At 42.8% G+C, this 18,473-nt stretch overlaps 1 protein-coding gene across 2 annotated transcripts in view; it reads left to right on the plus strand.

Annotated features, from left to right (window-relative positions):
- The window catches only part of IQUB (IQ motif and ubiquitin domain containing), a 46,568-nt gene that overhangs the window by 18,233 nt on the left and 9,862 nt on the right, over nucleotides 1-18,473 (plus strand). For both annotated transcript variants that reach the window (XM_050936123.1, XM_050936124.1), the window contains 2 exons: nucleotides 12,949-13,119; nucleotides 14,333-14,509. In XM_050936123.1, the coding sequence (XP_050792080.1) occupies nucleotides 12,949-13,119; nucleotides 14,333-14,509 (348 nt within the window). The remainder of the gene's footprint in view (nucleotides 1-12,948; nucleotides 13,120-14,332; nucleotides 14,510-18,473) is intronic.

The raw sequence follows: 18,473 nt of genomic DNA on the forward strand, positions 1-18,473 counted from the left end.
CCCCCCTCCTTTCCTCCTTCTCCCCTCCCCAGCATGCCGCATCCCCGCTCCTTCCCCTTCTTCCCAGTGCTTCCCGCCTCCCGCCGCCTAACAGCTGTTTGGTGGCACTTAGGACTTTCTGGGAAAAAGGGGGAGGAACAGGGATGTGGCACCCTCAGGGGAGGAGGCGAAGAAGAGGCAGGGCAGGGGCGGGGACTTGGGGAAAGAGGGTGGAATGGGGGTGGGAAGGGGGTGGGGATGGGGTGAGAAAAGGCAAGGTCGGGCAGGGACTTTGGGGAAGGGTTGGGATGGGGGTGGGACAAGGGCGGGCAGGGGCAGGGCCAGAGGTGGGGCAGAGGGGAAGTTGGCAACTGTAATGGCTGCTTTTACACACTTATGTACTTTGGTTGCACAGACAGCTGTGTGGGCAAAAGGGAATTCAGGCTCTTAATTATCTGGATGTGAGTCTATTTGCTGGTTTACTTACATAACCGATTGCATTTTTGTGTCTGTGCTTCCACGATCCATGTGTTGATAATGTGGGCCTAGGAATCAGAAAACCAGATTCTCAGATAGAGTAACTCTATATACTTTGACTTCAGCAGACATATGCTGATTTACATTAGCTGAAAATCTGGCCCAGAATTTGTCGTCGTCAGTTTTTATCCAGTGTAAGACTTTAGAGGTGGTGAAGACCTAATCTTCCCCTTAAGTAGAAATAGGGTTACCAACTTTCTAATCGAAGAAAACCTAATACCCTTGTCCCACCCCCTGCCCTGCCCATTCCCTGATGCCCTGCCCTGACCCACCCCTTCTCCAAGGCCCCGCCTGCTGCTCATTCCATCCTCCCTCCCTCCCTCTGTCACTCACTCTCTCCCACCCTGACTCACTTTCACCAGGCTAGGGCAAGGGGTTGGGATGTGGGAGGAAGTGAGGACTCCAGCTGGGGTGCAAACTCTGTGATGGGGCTGGGGATGAGGGGTTTAGGGTGCATGAGGGGGCTCTGGGCTGGGGCTAAGGGGTTCATAGTGCGGGGGGGCTTAGAGCTGGGGCAAGGGGATGGGGTGCAAGAGGAGGTGCAGGCTCTGGGAGGGAGTTTGGATGCGGAGGGGGGTTCAGGGCTGGGACGGGGTTGGGCTGCAGGAAAGGGTTCAGGGTGCAGACTTCAGCCAGGCAGCACTTACCTCAGGCAGCCCCCAGAAGTGGCCAGCAAGGGGCCGAACTCAAAAGCAATAGTAATATGTTGAGTTAATTTATCCACTTTCAGATGTTACTAGCCTACTACAAAACAGAAGTATTTCAATATAACTTTCAAATGTTTGAATTTTGGTTGCAGTTTAACATCTTTAATTGAAAACAAAGCATAGCAATATTGTATGAAGCAAATACTTCATGCTATTCAATGTCTTTTTTTTTTTGCCAAACGTAGAATTCTGTTGAGTACTCAAGTTAAAATTTATGAGCTGAAGCAAGAGAACTGCTCAGCTGATACTGATTAGATAATATATTTGACCTTTCTCATTATGAACAGCTAATTTGAAATGTTGATGGGAATTAGTAGGTGAGTCTAAAACTTTGCTACATTGGTGTATGCTGTAGGCTCACTCAATATTGCTCTTTTTCAAGAGTGCAAAAATCAGGATAGTTGCTAAGTAAAATCATGGAATTGGTATCAAAAGCTTGAGTTTTTACCCTTTCAGTCTCCTCTCTAAGCATTAATACTGCTAAAAAATGAGTGATCTATATTACTTCTGCTTTTTAATGTTAAGTCTCCCCCTTGCAGACCCCTCTTTTTTTTAAGTGTAAGGAGATTGTTCCCAAATATCATCTCATGTATTTTAGTTTCTACTTGTATGCCCAGGAGCTCCATAGTTAACTCAGGAGAGCAAAGAAAAAGGCTATTCCTTCAGACTACCCTGATTTTTGTGGCAGGGAGTAGGGAGCTGAGGTCAGCAAATGCATTTTATTTCCTATTACCTGTTTGTTCCTTTCTCCCTCTTCCCCCCTAATGGTTATGTTTCTGGAGAATCTTTATGTTTGATTGAGTTTATGAATAACTTTTTGTTTTAATTTCTATATTGTGAGTCTATGGCAAAGTCGTCTTTGGTTGTTGATGTTTTAAGTAAAGAATTAGTGAGCTGTCCCCCACTTTTGTTTTAGTTTTTGTAGTTTTTCTTTTGTATGGAATGTTTAGGGGTATGAGTTTTCTTCATCGTAATTTCTCTTCTGCCAAACACTGAGGTAATGTGAGTCAGAATTCCTGCCTTTTGTGTTTTTACTGTTGGGGTAGATGAAAGGTTTCCTTGTGGGGAAAATGATGTGGGTGAGGGAGTTAGCAAGTGAGTCTCAACAATGGCAAAAGTTTCCTGGTTTTAGGTTTCTTTAGCAAATAACTTTGACTCACATTGTGAAGAATTCATGTGGCTAGAGTGAAACAGGTATCATAGGCTCTTCCTGCATGAGTTTTTGAATGGATAATGTTAGGTCTGTTTTGAATAACTTCCCTTTACTTCTTGAGCGTTGTGTAGAGTGACAGGTTTCAGAGTAGCAGCCGTGTTAATCTGTATCTGCAAAAAGAACAGGAGTACTTGTGGCACCTTAGAGACTAACAAATTTATTTCAGCGTGAGCTTTCGTGAGCTACAGCTCACTTCTTCAAAGGTGCCACAAGTACTCCTGTTCTTGTTGTGTAGAATGTTATCCAGACATTGGTATGGATCACTGAAATCTGGTTGGCTCATGATGCAGAGGTCCAGTTTGGCATGGCTGGTTCCGGGTAGATATTGAATGCTTCACCTACCTCATGGTGAATGAAAGGAAGGTGCAGTGTAACTGTGGAAATGCATGAGATAAACCAGTATCTGCAGTAGATTATTTGAACATCTGGCCATTTCTTATCTTCTCCTCTGGCCATGATGCAAGACAAAACTTAATGGTTCTGCTGGTGTGTGGGCCACATTATATTTAATAGGGAATTTCATGACTGAGTTCTCTGATCTTGTGTTAACACTGATATTGTTCAGATCAGTCAAAGCACAGGATTTCCTGGAAGAATAATTCCTTGAGTTTATTTCAGGTATGTATGTAGTACACTAAGCATGGGCTTTGATTCAAGTTTGAGACCCAACCCCTCTTCCGTCCACACACAAATCAGTCTGACTCGTGCCAGCAACCATTCAGGCTCCAGGTCCTAAAACCCTGCTAGGGGGGTGAATCAGAGCCCCATTCCTGTTATGACTCATGTCCAAGCCCTGTCATTCTGCAGTGTGGACACAGGTCAGGCCACAGACCCAAAGGTCTGTGTAGTGCAATATGGATGCATTAGCACAACTGTGAAACCCCCGGGTCCAGCAATTGTAAACCCAGGTTTGCAACGCAGTGTGGATACTCAAACATGGGCTTGGAAACACCAAGTCCCCAAACCCAGGTACCACAGACCTGGGCTAAGTGTGTAGTGTAGACGTTTCTTTAGCAGGTTGAGGAGAGTGCCCACAGAATGGCCATGTTGAAAAATGGTTTTACTCCAGGTACTCATGTTGTTGATGAGATGATCCCTGGACAAGGGTTTAGAATATCCTTGTTTTGCTAATCATACAAAACTGGATGTCTCTTGACCCCGGGACCCTGCAGCTTTAGTTTCTGCTCTGGGAAAATAATTGATATTACCAGCTGGATGCTTCTCCTCCTTAGACTGGGAATACCAGTCTTGCTGTTTTGTAGAAACACTTGTTCTTTTGTGTCCTCACTTGTTGAGGGAATTCCTTGAGAGGAAGTGACTGAGTTTAGAAAGTTGGCATCACTGTTGATTGTGCGCTTTCTGTAGAAAGCCATATATTTGATATGATACAGAAATGCTTCTTTCTTTAAGTTCAGAATCTGTGCAGGTTACATATTTATGTCACAATAACCAAAGTGTCCTGGTGAAGAGCTCTGTATAAACACGAAAGCTTGTCCCTCTCATCAACAGAAGTTGGTCAAATAAAAGTTATTACTTCACTCACATTGTCTCTGTGATAACCTAACAACAGTTATAAATGCCCTTGTGAACATTGGGCTTGATTATTTTAATTCCTTCTTTGTAGGGCTGTCACTTGGGCTTCTCCATCTTTTTTGCTTATTCCCAATTCAGTAGCACCATTAACCTCAGTGTTCTTATGATACTGCTATGTGGGTTTTTTTTAATTTGTCTGCCTCTCATGGACTAGGCCTGGCTGCATTATAGGCCTGGTGCTTGAACCTTGTACTAACATGTAACTGCAGTCGCACCCCACTTGCCATTTAAAGATCTCACCATCATATTTGAAGTCTACAGGCGACTGCACTTTTGTTGCAATAGTCTTGGGTGTGAAACTTGCTCCCCTGCGAAATATTTCTCATTTCATCCCTTCCTGCTTCTAAATTGTAATTGTTACAGTGCTTTTAATAAAAAGAACGAGGAGTCCTTGTGGCACCTTAGAGACTAATGCATTTTTAGAATGACCACTCTTGGCCTTCTATTTATTACCTTCCCTTCCAAACCCATTCTCTCTCTTTTTAAATTGGACATCATTTATTGTATATGTATGTGTTTTAAAAAGGTAAAACTTACAGCAATAAAAAACATAATATACCCATGAGAGTGCTTCAGGGAGGACTATATGACTATTGTTATTTACTGTTGCTCATGATGTTCATAGTTTTCAGGCATTGTACTGTTTGTCATCCCCCTTTTCTGCACCCCATTCTATGTTGTCTCCCTTTTCTTTTCTTCTCTCTCTTCATGCCTGTGTTCTTGTATTGCTCTCCTCTGATGCTCTGCTTTGCTTTTATGTGCTGGCAGCAGAGTGCAATTACAGTAGTCCCGCTCTCTGAAGCAATTCAGATAACAGGATTATTGCAAATTCCACATTGCTGCCAGCAAACTAAAAGGCAGGAGAGAGCTGGAAAAAAATCAGGAAGTTTTAAATTTCTTGCATCAATCTTGAGTACATGAAAACAAGCCTGAAATCAGCGAGCTTGAGATTCATTCTCAAGCACTGGCAATCTTGCTTTTCATACTGCTGACATTAATATTTCTTCAGTGAGAAGCTGCATGTTACATTTAGGTGCATCATTTCATTTTTATAGTACCATTTTACAATATCATTAGAAATTCCAAAATGACAGATTATAACAAGATTTTTATACTTTCTAACCCTGCTGTTGTAGATTTGGTGACCGGATTTTTGAGACCTTCTGCACTGTATAAAACTGCTAGATCACTTAAGTATTTTGTAAATTTGTCTCAACTAGCTGTAATCAGCATTTCTTAAAGTGAACCTTGCACTTCAACTCATCCGGACACAACAAGTCTCAAACTAGGAGAGCCAAAGGTCAAGTTTTTAATTGGGGAGAGGGGGGAGGTGGCCAGAAATGGAATGCATATACCAATTGTCTTGGTGTAATATTAGAGAACTGACTGCTTTTTTGGCATTGGAGTCTAATGATACAGGTTAACATTTTTAAAGGATTTGTCGTACCATGCATGCATGACAAAACAAAGTAATAAACCTTCTGTCGGTAGAGTAAAAATTGCTTTTTTCCAATTTTGCAGGAGTTTACCAGCTCTAATTCAAAGATTTAGGATTTCATTATAGAGCCTGTCCTGTTTTCTTTCAGATTTCTTAATCAGTTTTGGCTCCAGACCATCAGTTCCAGTTAGCTGTACTTCATTTAATTATAGCCCCACACAATACCTCATTTAATTATAGTTCCATACCTAGTGATGATATAGTTAAGAATCGGTCAAATTTGCAATTATAAAGTCCTATTTTCAATGATTTTTGCTTTTTTGTGCTTACATAAGTTGAAAATTAAACTGTTTCTTAAAATAAAACTTTACAGGCTTTTAGTTCCTAATATGCACTAATCACATTTGTTATATGGCCCCTATTGCCGTACTATCAGGCCTGGTCCACACTACGCAGTTAAATCGATTTAAACAGCATTAAATCGATTTAACTCTGTACCCGTCCACACTACAAGGCACTTTAAATCGATTTTAAGGGCTCTTAAAATCGATTTCTGTACTCCTCCCCAACGAGAGGAGTAACCCTAAAATCGATATTACTGTATCGATTTAGGGTTAGTGTGGACGGAAATCGAAGTTATTGGTCTCATTCCTTTAATGTAGCTACCCAGAGTGCACCACTCCGGAAATCGATGGTAGCCTAGGACCATGGACGCACACCACCGAATTAATGTGCCCTAGTGTGGATGCATAAAATCGATTTTATAATATCGGTTTTATAAAACCGGTTTTAATAATTTCGATTTTATGCTGTAGTGTAGACATGGCCTCAGAGTGCCTCACAAATGTCATGAATTTATTCTCCAAGCACTCATGTGCAGTAGGTGGTAAGAAGTTTTTATCGCCTTACCCATTTAAAATGCTGTCTAAACACTAATTAAATCTTAGAACTCTGCTCTGCAGATAGGAAAGTATGAATATCCTTATTTAACAGAGAGAGAAACTGAGTCACAGAGAGGCTAAGTGATTTGCTCAGCACTTCATAGAAGTTAGTGGTAGAGCTGGGATTAAAACTCACAGGCTTGTGGCTTTCACTGTGATGATGAATCCCCGAACCACATACAATTTCATTTTTACTCATCTTCCTCATGTCCTTGTGACTTATAATGCATGGCATCAAGACTGTCCCTCCCCCATGGACTGCCCCTCCAATGAGCCAATTGTTCCCCCTCAAAAAAACACATTCATACAAGTACTATTCCTCCTCTTCTACTGGGCCATGCAAGTCCATAATGTGAGTACACAAAGCATCCCTTACTTCTGCTGCCTGGGTACAACCAGCTCCTGCAGTGGTAGCTGCATTTTCTGGCTGAGGGTACCCCTTCACCCCTTCAGCATCCCCTCGCTGTCATAGGTCCATTCAGGGGGAATGGCACACTTCTGGCTTCACAAAGGCTGTGAAGAGCACAGCAAGCCAGAGTAATTTAGATAGCATTGTGACATTCCCCAGGGTACAATCTGGACTGTTTAACAACTATGTGCCCTTAATTATCTAGCCTAGGGTGCCTTTTACACTGCTTTGCTGTCAGAACATCCACTGCTGGCCTGCTTATAGCCTTTAGCATGTAAATTCATTCACAGCTAAACATAAGCACTCTGACCAGTCACTCATGGATTACATACAGGATGACTCCTGCATGTTCTTAGCCCCAGTCTTGACACCAGAAATGTGCATCTTGTACTCCATAGTACCCTCCTGGACAATACAAACTCATGGTAAGTCCATCATTTCAGCAAAGGAAAATGATATCTGCACCAGCCTTGGCATCACAGATGGAGTTTACCACACACTCTAATCAAAATTTAGTGGTTAAGATAAAACAATAAGATAAGTTTAACTACAGAAAGATAGATTTTAAGTGATTATAAGTGATAATGCTTAAAAGTCAGGATTGGTTACTAAAGTAAATAAAAGAGTAATACACAAACTAATATCTAATTTAACAAGCTAAGTGAATTTAGAAGCAAAGGTTTTTGTCTCATCATACACTGTTATAGATTTCACAGTCTGCATCTCCTTTCAGCCTGGGACCACTTCCTCCTTATTTCAGTTATTTGAGAGTCATAGATGTCATGAGCAGAGACATGGAAGGAGGAGAGGTGAGGTGGAGGCCATTGTCTCTCATTCTTATACCCTCTCTCCTCTTTGAGGATTAACCCCCACCGGGGTGCAGACAAACAGGGTCTTGTTATGTGAGGTATAAACAGTCTCTGAGATTATATGTAAATTTCTTGTTTACACCCTTCCGGTGCTGAAGAATGGCTGCTTAAGCCGATGATTGCTCTTTAACACCTGGCTGGGATACCAGTGAGTCTTTGTCTCTGAAAAACTGGTTTGGACCTGCTTATCTGGCCCTTGGATCATGTTAACAATGATATATAGTAGAACATTATAACTTCCTATACAATGTTGATATGCACATTTTACAAGGACAATAATACTCAGCAGATTATGACTTTTCAAATGATACTTCACAAGACATACTTTGTACAAACTTATCATAGCCTTTAAAAGTGGTGACCATAATAGTATAGACTGTCACAAGCATTAATTGCACTGGCATCCAAATGGGTTTGTAAACACCTCCAATGTGATATTAATGTGCCGAAAGGATATACAACAACCATTCTGTACCTGCTGAAAGTGTAATTAAGCCTTTTTTTTGCCAGGCTCTCTGAAATCAGGGTACAGTTTCTGAAGCCAAGGCAAAAGAGAGCACACAGGGTCCCCCAAAATAACAGTGGGAACAGTAACATTATTTATGTCAATGTCATTTGGTGGCACTAGTATCCCAGTCTGTCCATGAATGTAGACTCCTGAGTGATGAAAAAGTCTGGCATTGTGAACTTTTCCTGTACAGACCACATTGACATTCATAAATCTGCCGCTGTGGTCCACTAGTGCTTACATAACAATGGAGTAGTACCCTTTGTGGTTTATGTACTCGTTGCTCCTTGAGGAGGGCAAACTATGGGCACATGAATCCCATCAATGTCACTACCAAAGTTAGCAAACCCCATTCTTTCAAAGCTAGCAGTTACCTCTGGAATATCCTTAATGCCCACCACCTTGGGTAAACCACACACCTGATTGTTTCAGTTATCTTTGCCACCACTGTATCGATAATGGACTTTCCAACCCCAAACTGGTTGGCAATGGACCTGCAGCAGGCTAGCCAGCTTCCATACAGTTTATAGCATCCTACTTCTATACTGGCCAGGGTGATCTCATGTGTGTCTCTTTTGGAGTGTGGAGGCAAGCTGCTCACAAACCTCCAGAAATGTAGCTTTCTTAATGCAAAAGTTCTGGTCCCAGTGCTGGTTATCTCATGTCTGCATGACAATGTGGTCTCACCAGTCTGTGCTTGTGGCCCTGCACCAGAAGCAGCAGTCTACATAGGGGGTATCAGTAGCTATGCCAATTATACTGAGCAGCTTCTGCCAGTGAGAGTCTACAATACCAGGGTTCTCCTCTGCCACCGCCTCCTCCTACAGATCCATCAGGGACCTTTGTTGAGACAGAAAATGCCACTGAAATGTCCATCAGCACCTTGCAGATGCTTTGCTAGTTTCCTGACACAGAAGTAAAAGCACAAACAAGAGCAGTTCATCAACAGGTGCCTCCTTCACATGGCTGGCTCTGGTAGCTGACAGAGACAGAACACAAGGATTGCTCAGCAGGTTATGCTGGCAGGCCGTTCAAATTTCCTATAACATGCAGAGTGGGCAGTGGAGTTTTTCCCCAGTGCACCACCTTCCTAAGGCTAGAGCAGTGACATTGGTAGATGCAAGGGCACCAGGCAGTGTGGGATACAGTTACTTTGACTCATGTCTATGCACTGCAGTGTGGATGCCAGAACCTTAGGTTTCAGCATGGGTCAGAAAATTCTTAACCTTCTCTTAAAATGCAATGTAGGTGCTCAAGCCCAAGGTTCCTTGACACAGGTCAGCTGACTCAAGTCCCACTAACTCTAGGCTTACATTGCTGTGTAGACATACCCATACTCTTATTCTCTTGAAATGTGAAAGTGGCACTAACACACTTGGATCTAGGAGACAGAGAACTTGAGGTCCAGCAATAGCAACACCTATTATAGGGCTTGATCTTCCCCAAATTTATGAATGGAAAGTCAAAAAATGCCAAGAACTAGTGTTGTCAGAATTATAAATGCTTGACTGATTGACTGAGGGAAGATTGACTGTATGTAAGAGAGCCCCAGAGCTCCAATCTGACACTGCAGAAAAACCTGAGAGTCTCTGGATTAAGTTTAGAAGTGTGAGCAACAAGGGTGATGTGGTGGACGAGGCTTTCTTCTGGCAACTAACAGAAGTTGCTAGATCACAGGCCATGGTTCTCATGAGGGACTTCAATCACCTCAATATCTGCTGGGAGAGCAATACAGTGGTGTACAGACAATCCAGGAAGTTTTTGGAAAGTGTAGGGGACAATTTCCTGGTGCAAGTGCTGGAGGAACCAACTGGGGACAGAGCTCTTCTTGGCCTGCTGCTCACAAACAGGGAAGAATTAGTAGGGGAACAAAAGTGGATGGGAACCTGGGAGGCAGTGACCATGAGTTCAGGATCCTGACACAAGGAAGAAAGGAGAGCAGCAAAATACAGACCCTGGACTTCAGAAAAGCAGACTTTGACTCCCTCAGGGAACTGATGGGAGAATAACATGAGGGGGAAAGGAGTCCAGGAGAGCTGGCTGTATTTTAAAGAATCCTTATTGAGATTGCAGAAACAAACCATCCCGATGTGTAGAAAGAATAGTAAATATGGTAGGCAGCCAGCTTGGCTTAACAGTGAAATCCTTGCTGATCTTAAACACAAAAAAAGAAGCTTACAAGAAGTGGAAGATTGGACAAATGACCAGGGAAGAGTATAAAAATATTGCTCAGGCATGCAGGAGTGAAATCAGGAAGGCTAGATCACACTTGGAATTGCAGCTAGCAAGAGATGTTAAGAGTAACAAGAAGGGTTTCTTCAGGTATGTTAGCAAAAAGAAGAAAGCCAAGGAAAGTGTGGGCCCCTTACTGAATGAGGGAGGCAACGTAGTGACGGAGGATGTGGAAAAAGCTCATGTACTCAATGCTTTTTTTGCCTCTGTCTTCACGAACAAAGTCAGCTTCCAGACTACTGCACTGGGCAGCACAGAAGGGGAAGAGGTGACCAGCCCTCTGTGGAGAAAGAAGTGGTTCAGGACTATTTAGAAAAGCTGGACTGCATCTGAGAGTGTGATTGCAGAGCCATTGGCCTTTATCGTTGAAAACTCATGGCAATCTGGGGCGGTCCTGGATGACTGGAAGAAGGCTAATGTAGTGCCCATCTTTCAAAAAGGGAAGAAGGAGGATCTGCGGAACTACAGGCCAGTCAGCCTCATCTCAGTCCCTGGGAAAATCATGGAGCAGGTCCTCAAGGAATCAATTATGATGCACTTAGAGGAGAGAAAAGTGATCAAGAACAGTCAGCATAGATTCACCAAGGGCAAGTCATGCCTGACTAACCTAATTGCCTTATATGGTGAGATAACTGGCTCTGTGGATGAGGGGAAAGCAGTGGATGTGTTATTCCTTGACGTTAGCAAAGCTTTTGATACGGTCTCCCACAGTATTCTCGACGGCAAGTTGAAGAAGTATGGGCTGGATGAATGGACTATAAGGTGGATGGAAAGCTGGGTAGATTGTCGGGCTCAACAAGCAGTGATCAATGCCTCTATGTGTAGTTGGCAGCCAGTATCAAGTGGAGTGCCCCAAGTTTCGGTCCTGGGGCCAGTTTTGTTCAATATATTCATTAATGATCAGAGGATGGCGTGGACTGCACCCTCAGCAAGTTTGCAGATGACACTAAACTGGGAGGAGTGATAGATATGCTAGAGGGTAGGGATAGGATACAGAGGGACCTAGAAAAATTGGAGGATTGGGCCAAAAGAAATCTGATGAGGTTCAACAAGGACAAGTGCAGAGTCCTGCACTTAGGACAGAGGAATCCCATGCACTACTACAGACTAGGGACCGAGTGACTTGGCAGCAGTTCTGCAGAAAAGAACCTAGGGTTTACAGTGGACGAGAAGCTGGATATGTGTCAACAGTGTGCCCTTGCTGCCAAGAAGGCTAGTGGCATTTTGGGCTGTATAAGTAGGGCATTGCCAGCAGATCGAGGGACGTGTTTTTCTATTTGGCTTTGGTGAGGCCTCATCTGTAGTACTGTGTCCAGTTTTGGGCCCCTCACTACAAGAAGGATGTGGAAAAATTGAAGAGAGTCCAGCGGAGGGCCACAAAAATGATTAGGGGGCTGGAGCACATCATTGGGGGGAGGGATAGCTCAGGGGTTTGAGCATTGGCCTACTAAACCCAGGGTTGTGAGTTCAATCCCTGAGGGGGCCATTAAGGGAACTGGGGTAAAAATCTGGGGATTGGTCCTGCTTGGAGCAGGGGGTTGGACTAGATGACCTCCTGAGGTCCCTTCCAACCCTAATAGTCTATGATTCTATGATTTATGAGGAGAGGCTGAGGGAACTGGGATTGTTTAGTCTGCAGAAAAGAAGAATGAGGGGGAAATTGATAGCTGCTTTCAACTACCTGAAAGGCGGTTCCAAAGAGGATGGATCTAGACTGTTCTCAGTGGTGGGAGATGACAGAACAAGGAGTAATGGTCTCAAGTTGCAGTGGGGGAGGTTTAGGTTGGATATTAGGAAAAACTTTTTAACTAGGAGAGTGGTGAAGCACTGGAATGGGTTACCTAGGGAGGTGATGGAATCTCCTTCCTTAGAGGTTTTTAAGGTCAGGCTTGACAAAGCCCTGGCTGGGATGATTTAGTTGGGGATTGGTCCTGCTTTGGACTAGATGACCTCCCAAGGTCCCTTCCAACCCTGATATTCTTTGATTCTGTGATTGCTTGGACCCAGTATATATGTAAACTGGTCATTTTTACAACCCAGTGATAATATTTCATCTTAAATAACATCTCCCAGAAAATATTCAACAGCAGAATAGGTTTTAAGGGCTTAAGCCTGCCATCCTTACAGGCAGTTCTTCCATTAACTTTAGTGGCAGTTTTGCCTGATTAATGACTGCAGGATCAGATCTTGAGTGTGTATTCCAGTACCACTTTCAGTAAGTTCATTTTAAACTAATAAACCATTTCTCTGTGTGAGAATGTCCTTTATTTTTAGTATGTTGTAAGTCTGAATTATTATGGCCTGCCTTTTTTTTTTTTTTTACAAGTCATATAATATTGCAACTTTACTCTAGGGTACAATACATATTGTGGATATATTGATAGTAGAAAGAGCCTTCTGTATTAGATAAGTGTTAAAGTTGAGTCCTTGTTTATTAAGGAAAGACATTTTGTAACACAATGTACTTTTTCGGCTGTTGATCAAGTTAAAATAACTCTGGTTGATACAAATTGTTTCTGAAGTGTGCAGAGCCAAAAAGATGGAAAGCATATGATGGAAAAATAACTGAAATGGATACCCAGTTTACACTACGTTCCAGAGAACTGCTTGAGATTTACCGCAGCATTAGTATGAAAGACCTCCCAAAAGATGAGAGGCTGGATGTGCTGTTAACACTCAAACATACGGTGAAGGTACGTTTTGGTCTTCCCATTAAGTTTAGCTTTTGGTTATACTTTCCATACCTAGAGCCATAATCATTCAATTGGTGCTGACACATCAGCAAGGATTCTCTTGGCAAACAGTTGTGAGGATGTGGTGGCATGAACGAAAGCCTAGTGTGCTAACTAGTGCTATTTGTTAAATTATGAAAGGTCAATTTAATATAAATTCATGTTTCACTATCACTTTGTATGATAAGTATTGATTTCTTAAGGTAATTTTAAAGTTATAACCCTCCACTGTAATGTTAAATTTGTGTTACATTTTAATGTAGTTTTAGAATGAAGTTTAATAATTACAGTAATTGGATAAAACCAGGAGAGATACTTTTAATGTTATTTATTCATTTATTTTTTATGCTGCAGTATTTGAAATACCTTTTCAGAAGCTTGGCTATGAAATGTCTCTTGGTTTGGATTGCAATTTTTCTGTCTCACAAACATTGATTTCCTCTCCCCTTTTTAGTGGAGATAAAAAATTATCACAATTTTTTTTGATTTCCTTGTTTGAACATCAGGAAGGTACTCAGCAACCTTGGTGATGGTACTTGTACCTAAATAGAATAGAAGAGCCTGATCCTGATCTTAATGAAGCCAAAGTGAGGATTTTGCCTTGGGTCCAAAGTCAGAACAGCTCTAGAAATAGTGCTGGTTAATCAACTGCTGCTGAAGGAGCTTATAGTTATTGGTTTTTGTTGGTTTCACAATAATAATGATCCAGATCAAATCTGCATTCTGGGGAAAACTGGAATTGATGTACAATCAGGATTTCTATTGGAGGAACAAAGGTTGAATTTAAGTGGCATCATTTACCGGTCACCATCCATCTCCCATTCTGTGTTTTTGAGATAGTGGTAGAGGAAGGTTGGTAGCATTAGAAAAGAATATTTTTCTACTATAATTCTCTGTCAAACCTGCAGGGATTTCACCACAGAACATTATGCTGATATGGTTGGTGTTATATATAACACACACATAGCTATATACTACTGTCCTTTCTTTGGATATTCTATATGGCATGCTTCCCAAGACACAGAAGGGTTTAAGCTTCTTTTTAATGCATACATGTAGAGTATAAATGGTATATAGAATATATACTGCATGTTTTGTTTTAATATCAACTTGTTCTAAATCTAGTGGCTTATCAGCAAGTATCTGTGTTGTAACTTTATTTGTTTTTCTGTAGGAACACGAGTGTAAACTCACCCATGAAATAGTGGAATTAATTGACAGAGAGGCTGATCTTATGATGCGAGGCGTGAAAGAATGCAATCTAGAAGGACTCAGAAAAAGAATATGCACATTGTTTCTTCAGTATATTAAAACTCCAATCTTTAACCCTGAGGTTGCTAGAGTACTTAAGGTATTTCTCTCTTCTATTATAATCATGATATTTGTCTATGGTAGTGCTCACTATATGTTCAGTGTTTACAGGCAGAGAAGCAAAACTAGTCTCTCTACCAAGGAACTCGTAGTTTTAAGGATGGGTCGTCATGCATAAGGTAATGGGAGAGAGGAAATGGGAAACATCATATGCTTTTTTCTTGTTATTAATGTAAGATTGGCCATAGGTAGAACTGCAGGGATGGGTCTTCAAGAGGAACTAAAATGTGCAAATGGTAGAAGCCTCACAGATGAGTTCAGGAAGGTCATACCACATATATAGAGCAGTATAGATTTTTTTTTTTGAGACTAACCAATGGGCTCTCTGTGTGGGAGCATTCGCAGGGCACAGGAGCTGTAGGGAGTGAAGTAAGGCAAGCTTAGGTAAGTAGGAAGCAGCAGAATTATGTAGAACTTTGAAGGTGATGACAAGACACTTACAATTGATGCAATATCAAATGGGGAACTAGTAGATTCAAAGAGAGAGACTTGATCAAAATGGTTAGCAGGAAGATGACTTTCACTGCAGCATTTTGTTTGGACTAGAAGGGGAAAATGAGAGTTTTAGGGAGGCCAAAGAAGGAAAAGATTGCAGTAGTCAAAGTGGGATATAATGAAAGCCTGACCAAGAGAGTTAGTTGCTGTGTGCATCCATGAGAGGGAGAGATAGCTCAGTGGTTTGAACATTGGCCTGCTAAACCTAGGGTTGTGAGTTCAATCCTTGAGGGGGCCACTTAGGGATCTGGGGCAAAATCAATACTTGGTCCTGCTAGTGAAGGCAGGGGGCTGGACTCAATGACCTTTCAGGGTCCCTTCCAGTTCTAGGAGATAGGATATCTCCATTAATTATTATTTAGTAGTATCCTCAAAAACTGTATATTGTACAAAATTAAAGATGTGTGATATGGCTTATGACCACATAAATATATGTACAAATTAATATACTTACCATGCCATTAGAAGCAATACTCATTCAGTGAAACAATTGATTCATTAAACAACAAGACCCTCGTCTAAGACTTATCTTCTGAGCTCCTTGGTAAATAGGATGTAGTGAAGCAGTGCTGCGGAAATACCATAGTTGGATGCACGAATGGGAAAAGTGCCTATACTGGATAATTCCAACACAACACAGACACATCCACTCCTCTGTTAAAACTGTATGACCCATGATTCTCTCATGAAAAGGGGCCACAGCTATGGAGTGGTGAAGAAGCTAGTGAACAATCAATCTAAGCAACCGGCTCCACTTCCCACTTAGACTAAAGTCTGGATAAAAAGCTTCAACTGTTTGACACAGATGGTTCGCTGAACTTGGCTTCTCCTCAGTGGGTCCTGGAGGCCCTCAGACTTCATTAGGCTCAGTTTGTCTTGTGTGGGGTATGATGCTTCACTGGGCCTCGCATGCTCACCTTCCCCTGGGTGGGGATCAGGTTGCTGCCTATACAGTTGCTCCTCCTGTGCTTCTGGGGTGGTATTGCTGCTGCTCCTGCTCTTTACATCTGCTTTCTGCCTTCTTGCAGGCATTCAGGCGGACTTGTTTTACTTAGCAACCAGTACTGACCAAGAGCAGCTAACTGAGTCCCCCATCCCTTGGAGATTTGTTGGCATCCAGGGTAGGGGGACCCAGTAAGCTGTGACTGGGTATCAATAACCAGCATGTATTGGCTATGCAGCAGCAGGGAGTAGGGACAGGGGACCTAGAGGCAGTAACTTTGTGGTAGTCAGACGGCAGCTCAGTCATAGCCAAGACTTGGAGGGGGGGTGAGATCTGTCTCTTCTGAGGAGTCGGGTTATCTGCAGGTGGGTTAAACATTACAGATTTAGCTATGTTTGTATTTGGTGCCACAGGCCTTCTAATTGGCATGTGGTACAGACAACATCACAAATAGGATGGCTGCTAAATGGCAGCCAGGCAGTGGAGACAAGCAAAGGAGCACATTCAAAATGTCAACTGGCTAAACATGGGGACTGACTTGGCAAGCTGATGAAAGTAGCCCAATTATAGATCTGAGTCTGGCCCCTGTCCACACCATATCTCCACTGGTCCTGCAGAGCATAGTGAGAGGGAAGAAGCACATATGACATCTTTATTTTCTTCTTTGAGTGCTTGCTCATGTCGATTCCATTCTAGGTGTGTGTGCGCCCATATGCACAGGCATCTGAGATTTTTGCCATAGCAATATCTGTAGGGTCGGCAGTGGTGCCCTCTGGAGTGCCGCGCTCATGCGTCAGAATATTAGGCGCTGCCGGCCCTACACCGTCTCAGTTCCTTCTTCCTGCCCGTGAGGGTTGGTTGGAGTGCCTTATGTCACAGCTTTGGTTTTAGACAAAACAAAAACAAGTTTATTAACTACAAAAGATATATTTTAAGTGATTATAAATCATAGCAAACAGACCAAAGCAGATTACCTACAAATAAACAAAAATGCAATCTAAGCTTAATATATTAAAGAGATTGGATATGAGTAGCAAATTCTCTCCCTAATTGCTTATTTAGTCAGTTTGCAAAGATTCTTGAGGGGCAAGCTGCACTTGCTTGCAGCTTAAAAACCCCAGGTATTGGTTTCACAGGCTAGAAATTCCTCTAGGCTCGGTCCAACTCTTCTCCCCTAGTCCAGTTGTTGTACCTCATGTGTTTCCAAGAATCTCTTTGGGTGTGGAATCAGTGAAGAACCATGATAATGTCACTCCACTGCCTTAAATAGCTTTTGCATATGGCAGGAACCCTTTGTCTCCAAGCTTGGTTCCCATGTCCGGTCATTGGAAAAATAGTGGTATTTCAAGATGGAGTTCAGTACCAGGTGACTTGGTCACATGTCCGTGTAGGATCACAGCAGCCATGACTCAGAAGCTGTTTGTAGCAGCCTCAGGAGGGCTCCCCAGGAAGGCTTCCCAGTGGGAGATTAGCTTCTTCTAAAACCTGTTGTTCTTCCTAATGGCCCTTCCCAGCCAGCCATCAAGACTGATTGCATTCTGCCTAGTGGGCATTTCCCAGGTGTAAACACATTTGTAATAGATGCATAGACAATATTCCTGACTTCAGATACAAAATGATACATGTATACAAATAGGATAATCATATTCAGTAAATCATAACCTCTTCAATGATATCTCACATGACCTATCTTGCATAAAGTACATTATAGTTATGCCATAACCATATCACAATAATATCTCTCTGAAGAATGTGGGGCGTAGTGTCACAGTCTCTCTATCCGGAGGTAGTTAGCATCATCTTCCAGAGGTGGGGGACTCCCCAGGTGGACTTGCTTACATCCAGGCAGAACAGAGAGTGCCACATGTTCTGCTCAATTTGGGGGATCAACAGAGGTTCCCTGTCAGATGCCTTTCTGCTCCAGTGGTTGGGGGCCCTCATGTATGCCTTCCCTCCGGTATCATTAATCCACAGAGTCCTCATGAAAATCAAGTGGGACAGGACAAAGGTTATCCTTAGAGTGCCAGTGTAGCCATGCCAGCACTGGTTCTGCATGCTGCTGGACATCTCAGTGGCTGCCCTGTTACAGCTGTCATTACGGCCGGACCTGCTGTCCCAATACCATGGCAGTCTTCTGCACCCAAACCTGGCAGTGTTACATCTGACGGCTAGGCTGCTGCATGGTTGAATGTGGAGGAACAGGAATGTTTGGCCCATGTCCAGGAAATCCTGTTGGGCAGCAGGAAGCACTCCACCAGGGCAACCTACATGGCCAAATGGAAGCAGTTTATATGGGCGCACACACACCTAGAATGGAATGAACATGGTCGCAGCTCATGGGTCCCCTTTTCAAGCCTCTAGCTTCCTGCTCCCTTCTCCCCCGCTCCTGGAAGGTTTCATTCCTGGTCACAATAACATCTGCCCACAGAGTCTGAGATTACTCTTACCCCGGAGCCGCCCTGTGCAGTATTCTACAAGGATAAGGTTCAGCTGTGTCTGCACCCGG

Source organism: Gopherus flavomarginatus, chromosome 1 (assembly GCF_025201925.1).
Source record: "Gopherus flavomarginatus isolate rGopFla2 chromosome 1, rGopFla2.mat.asm, whole genome shotgun sequence".
Lineage (NCBI taxonomy): Eukaryota > Metazoa > Chordata > Testudines > Testudinidae > Gopherus > Gopherus flavomarginatus.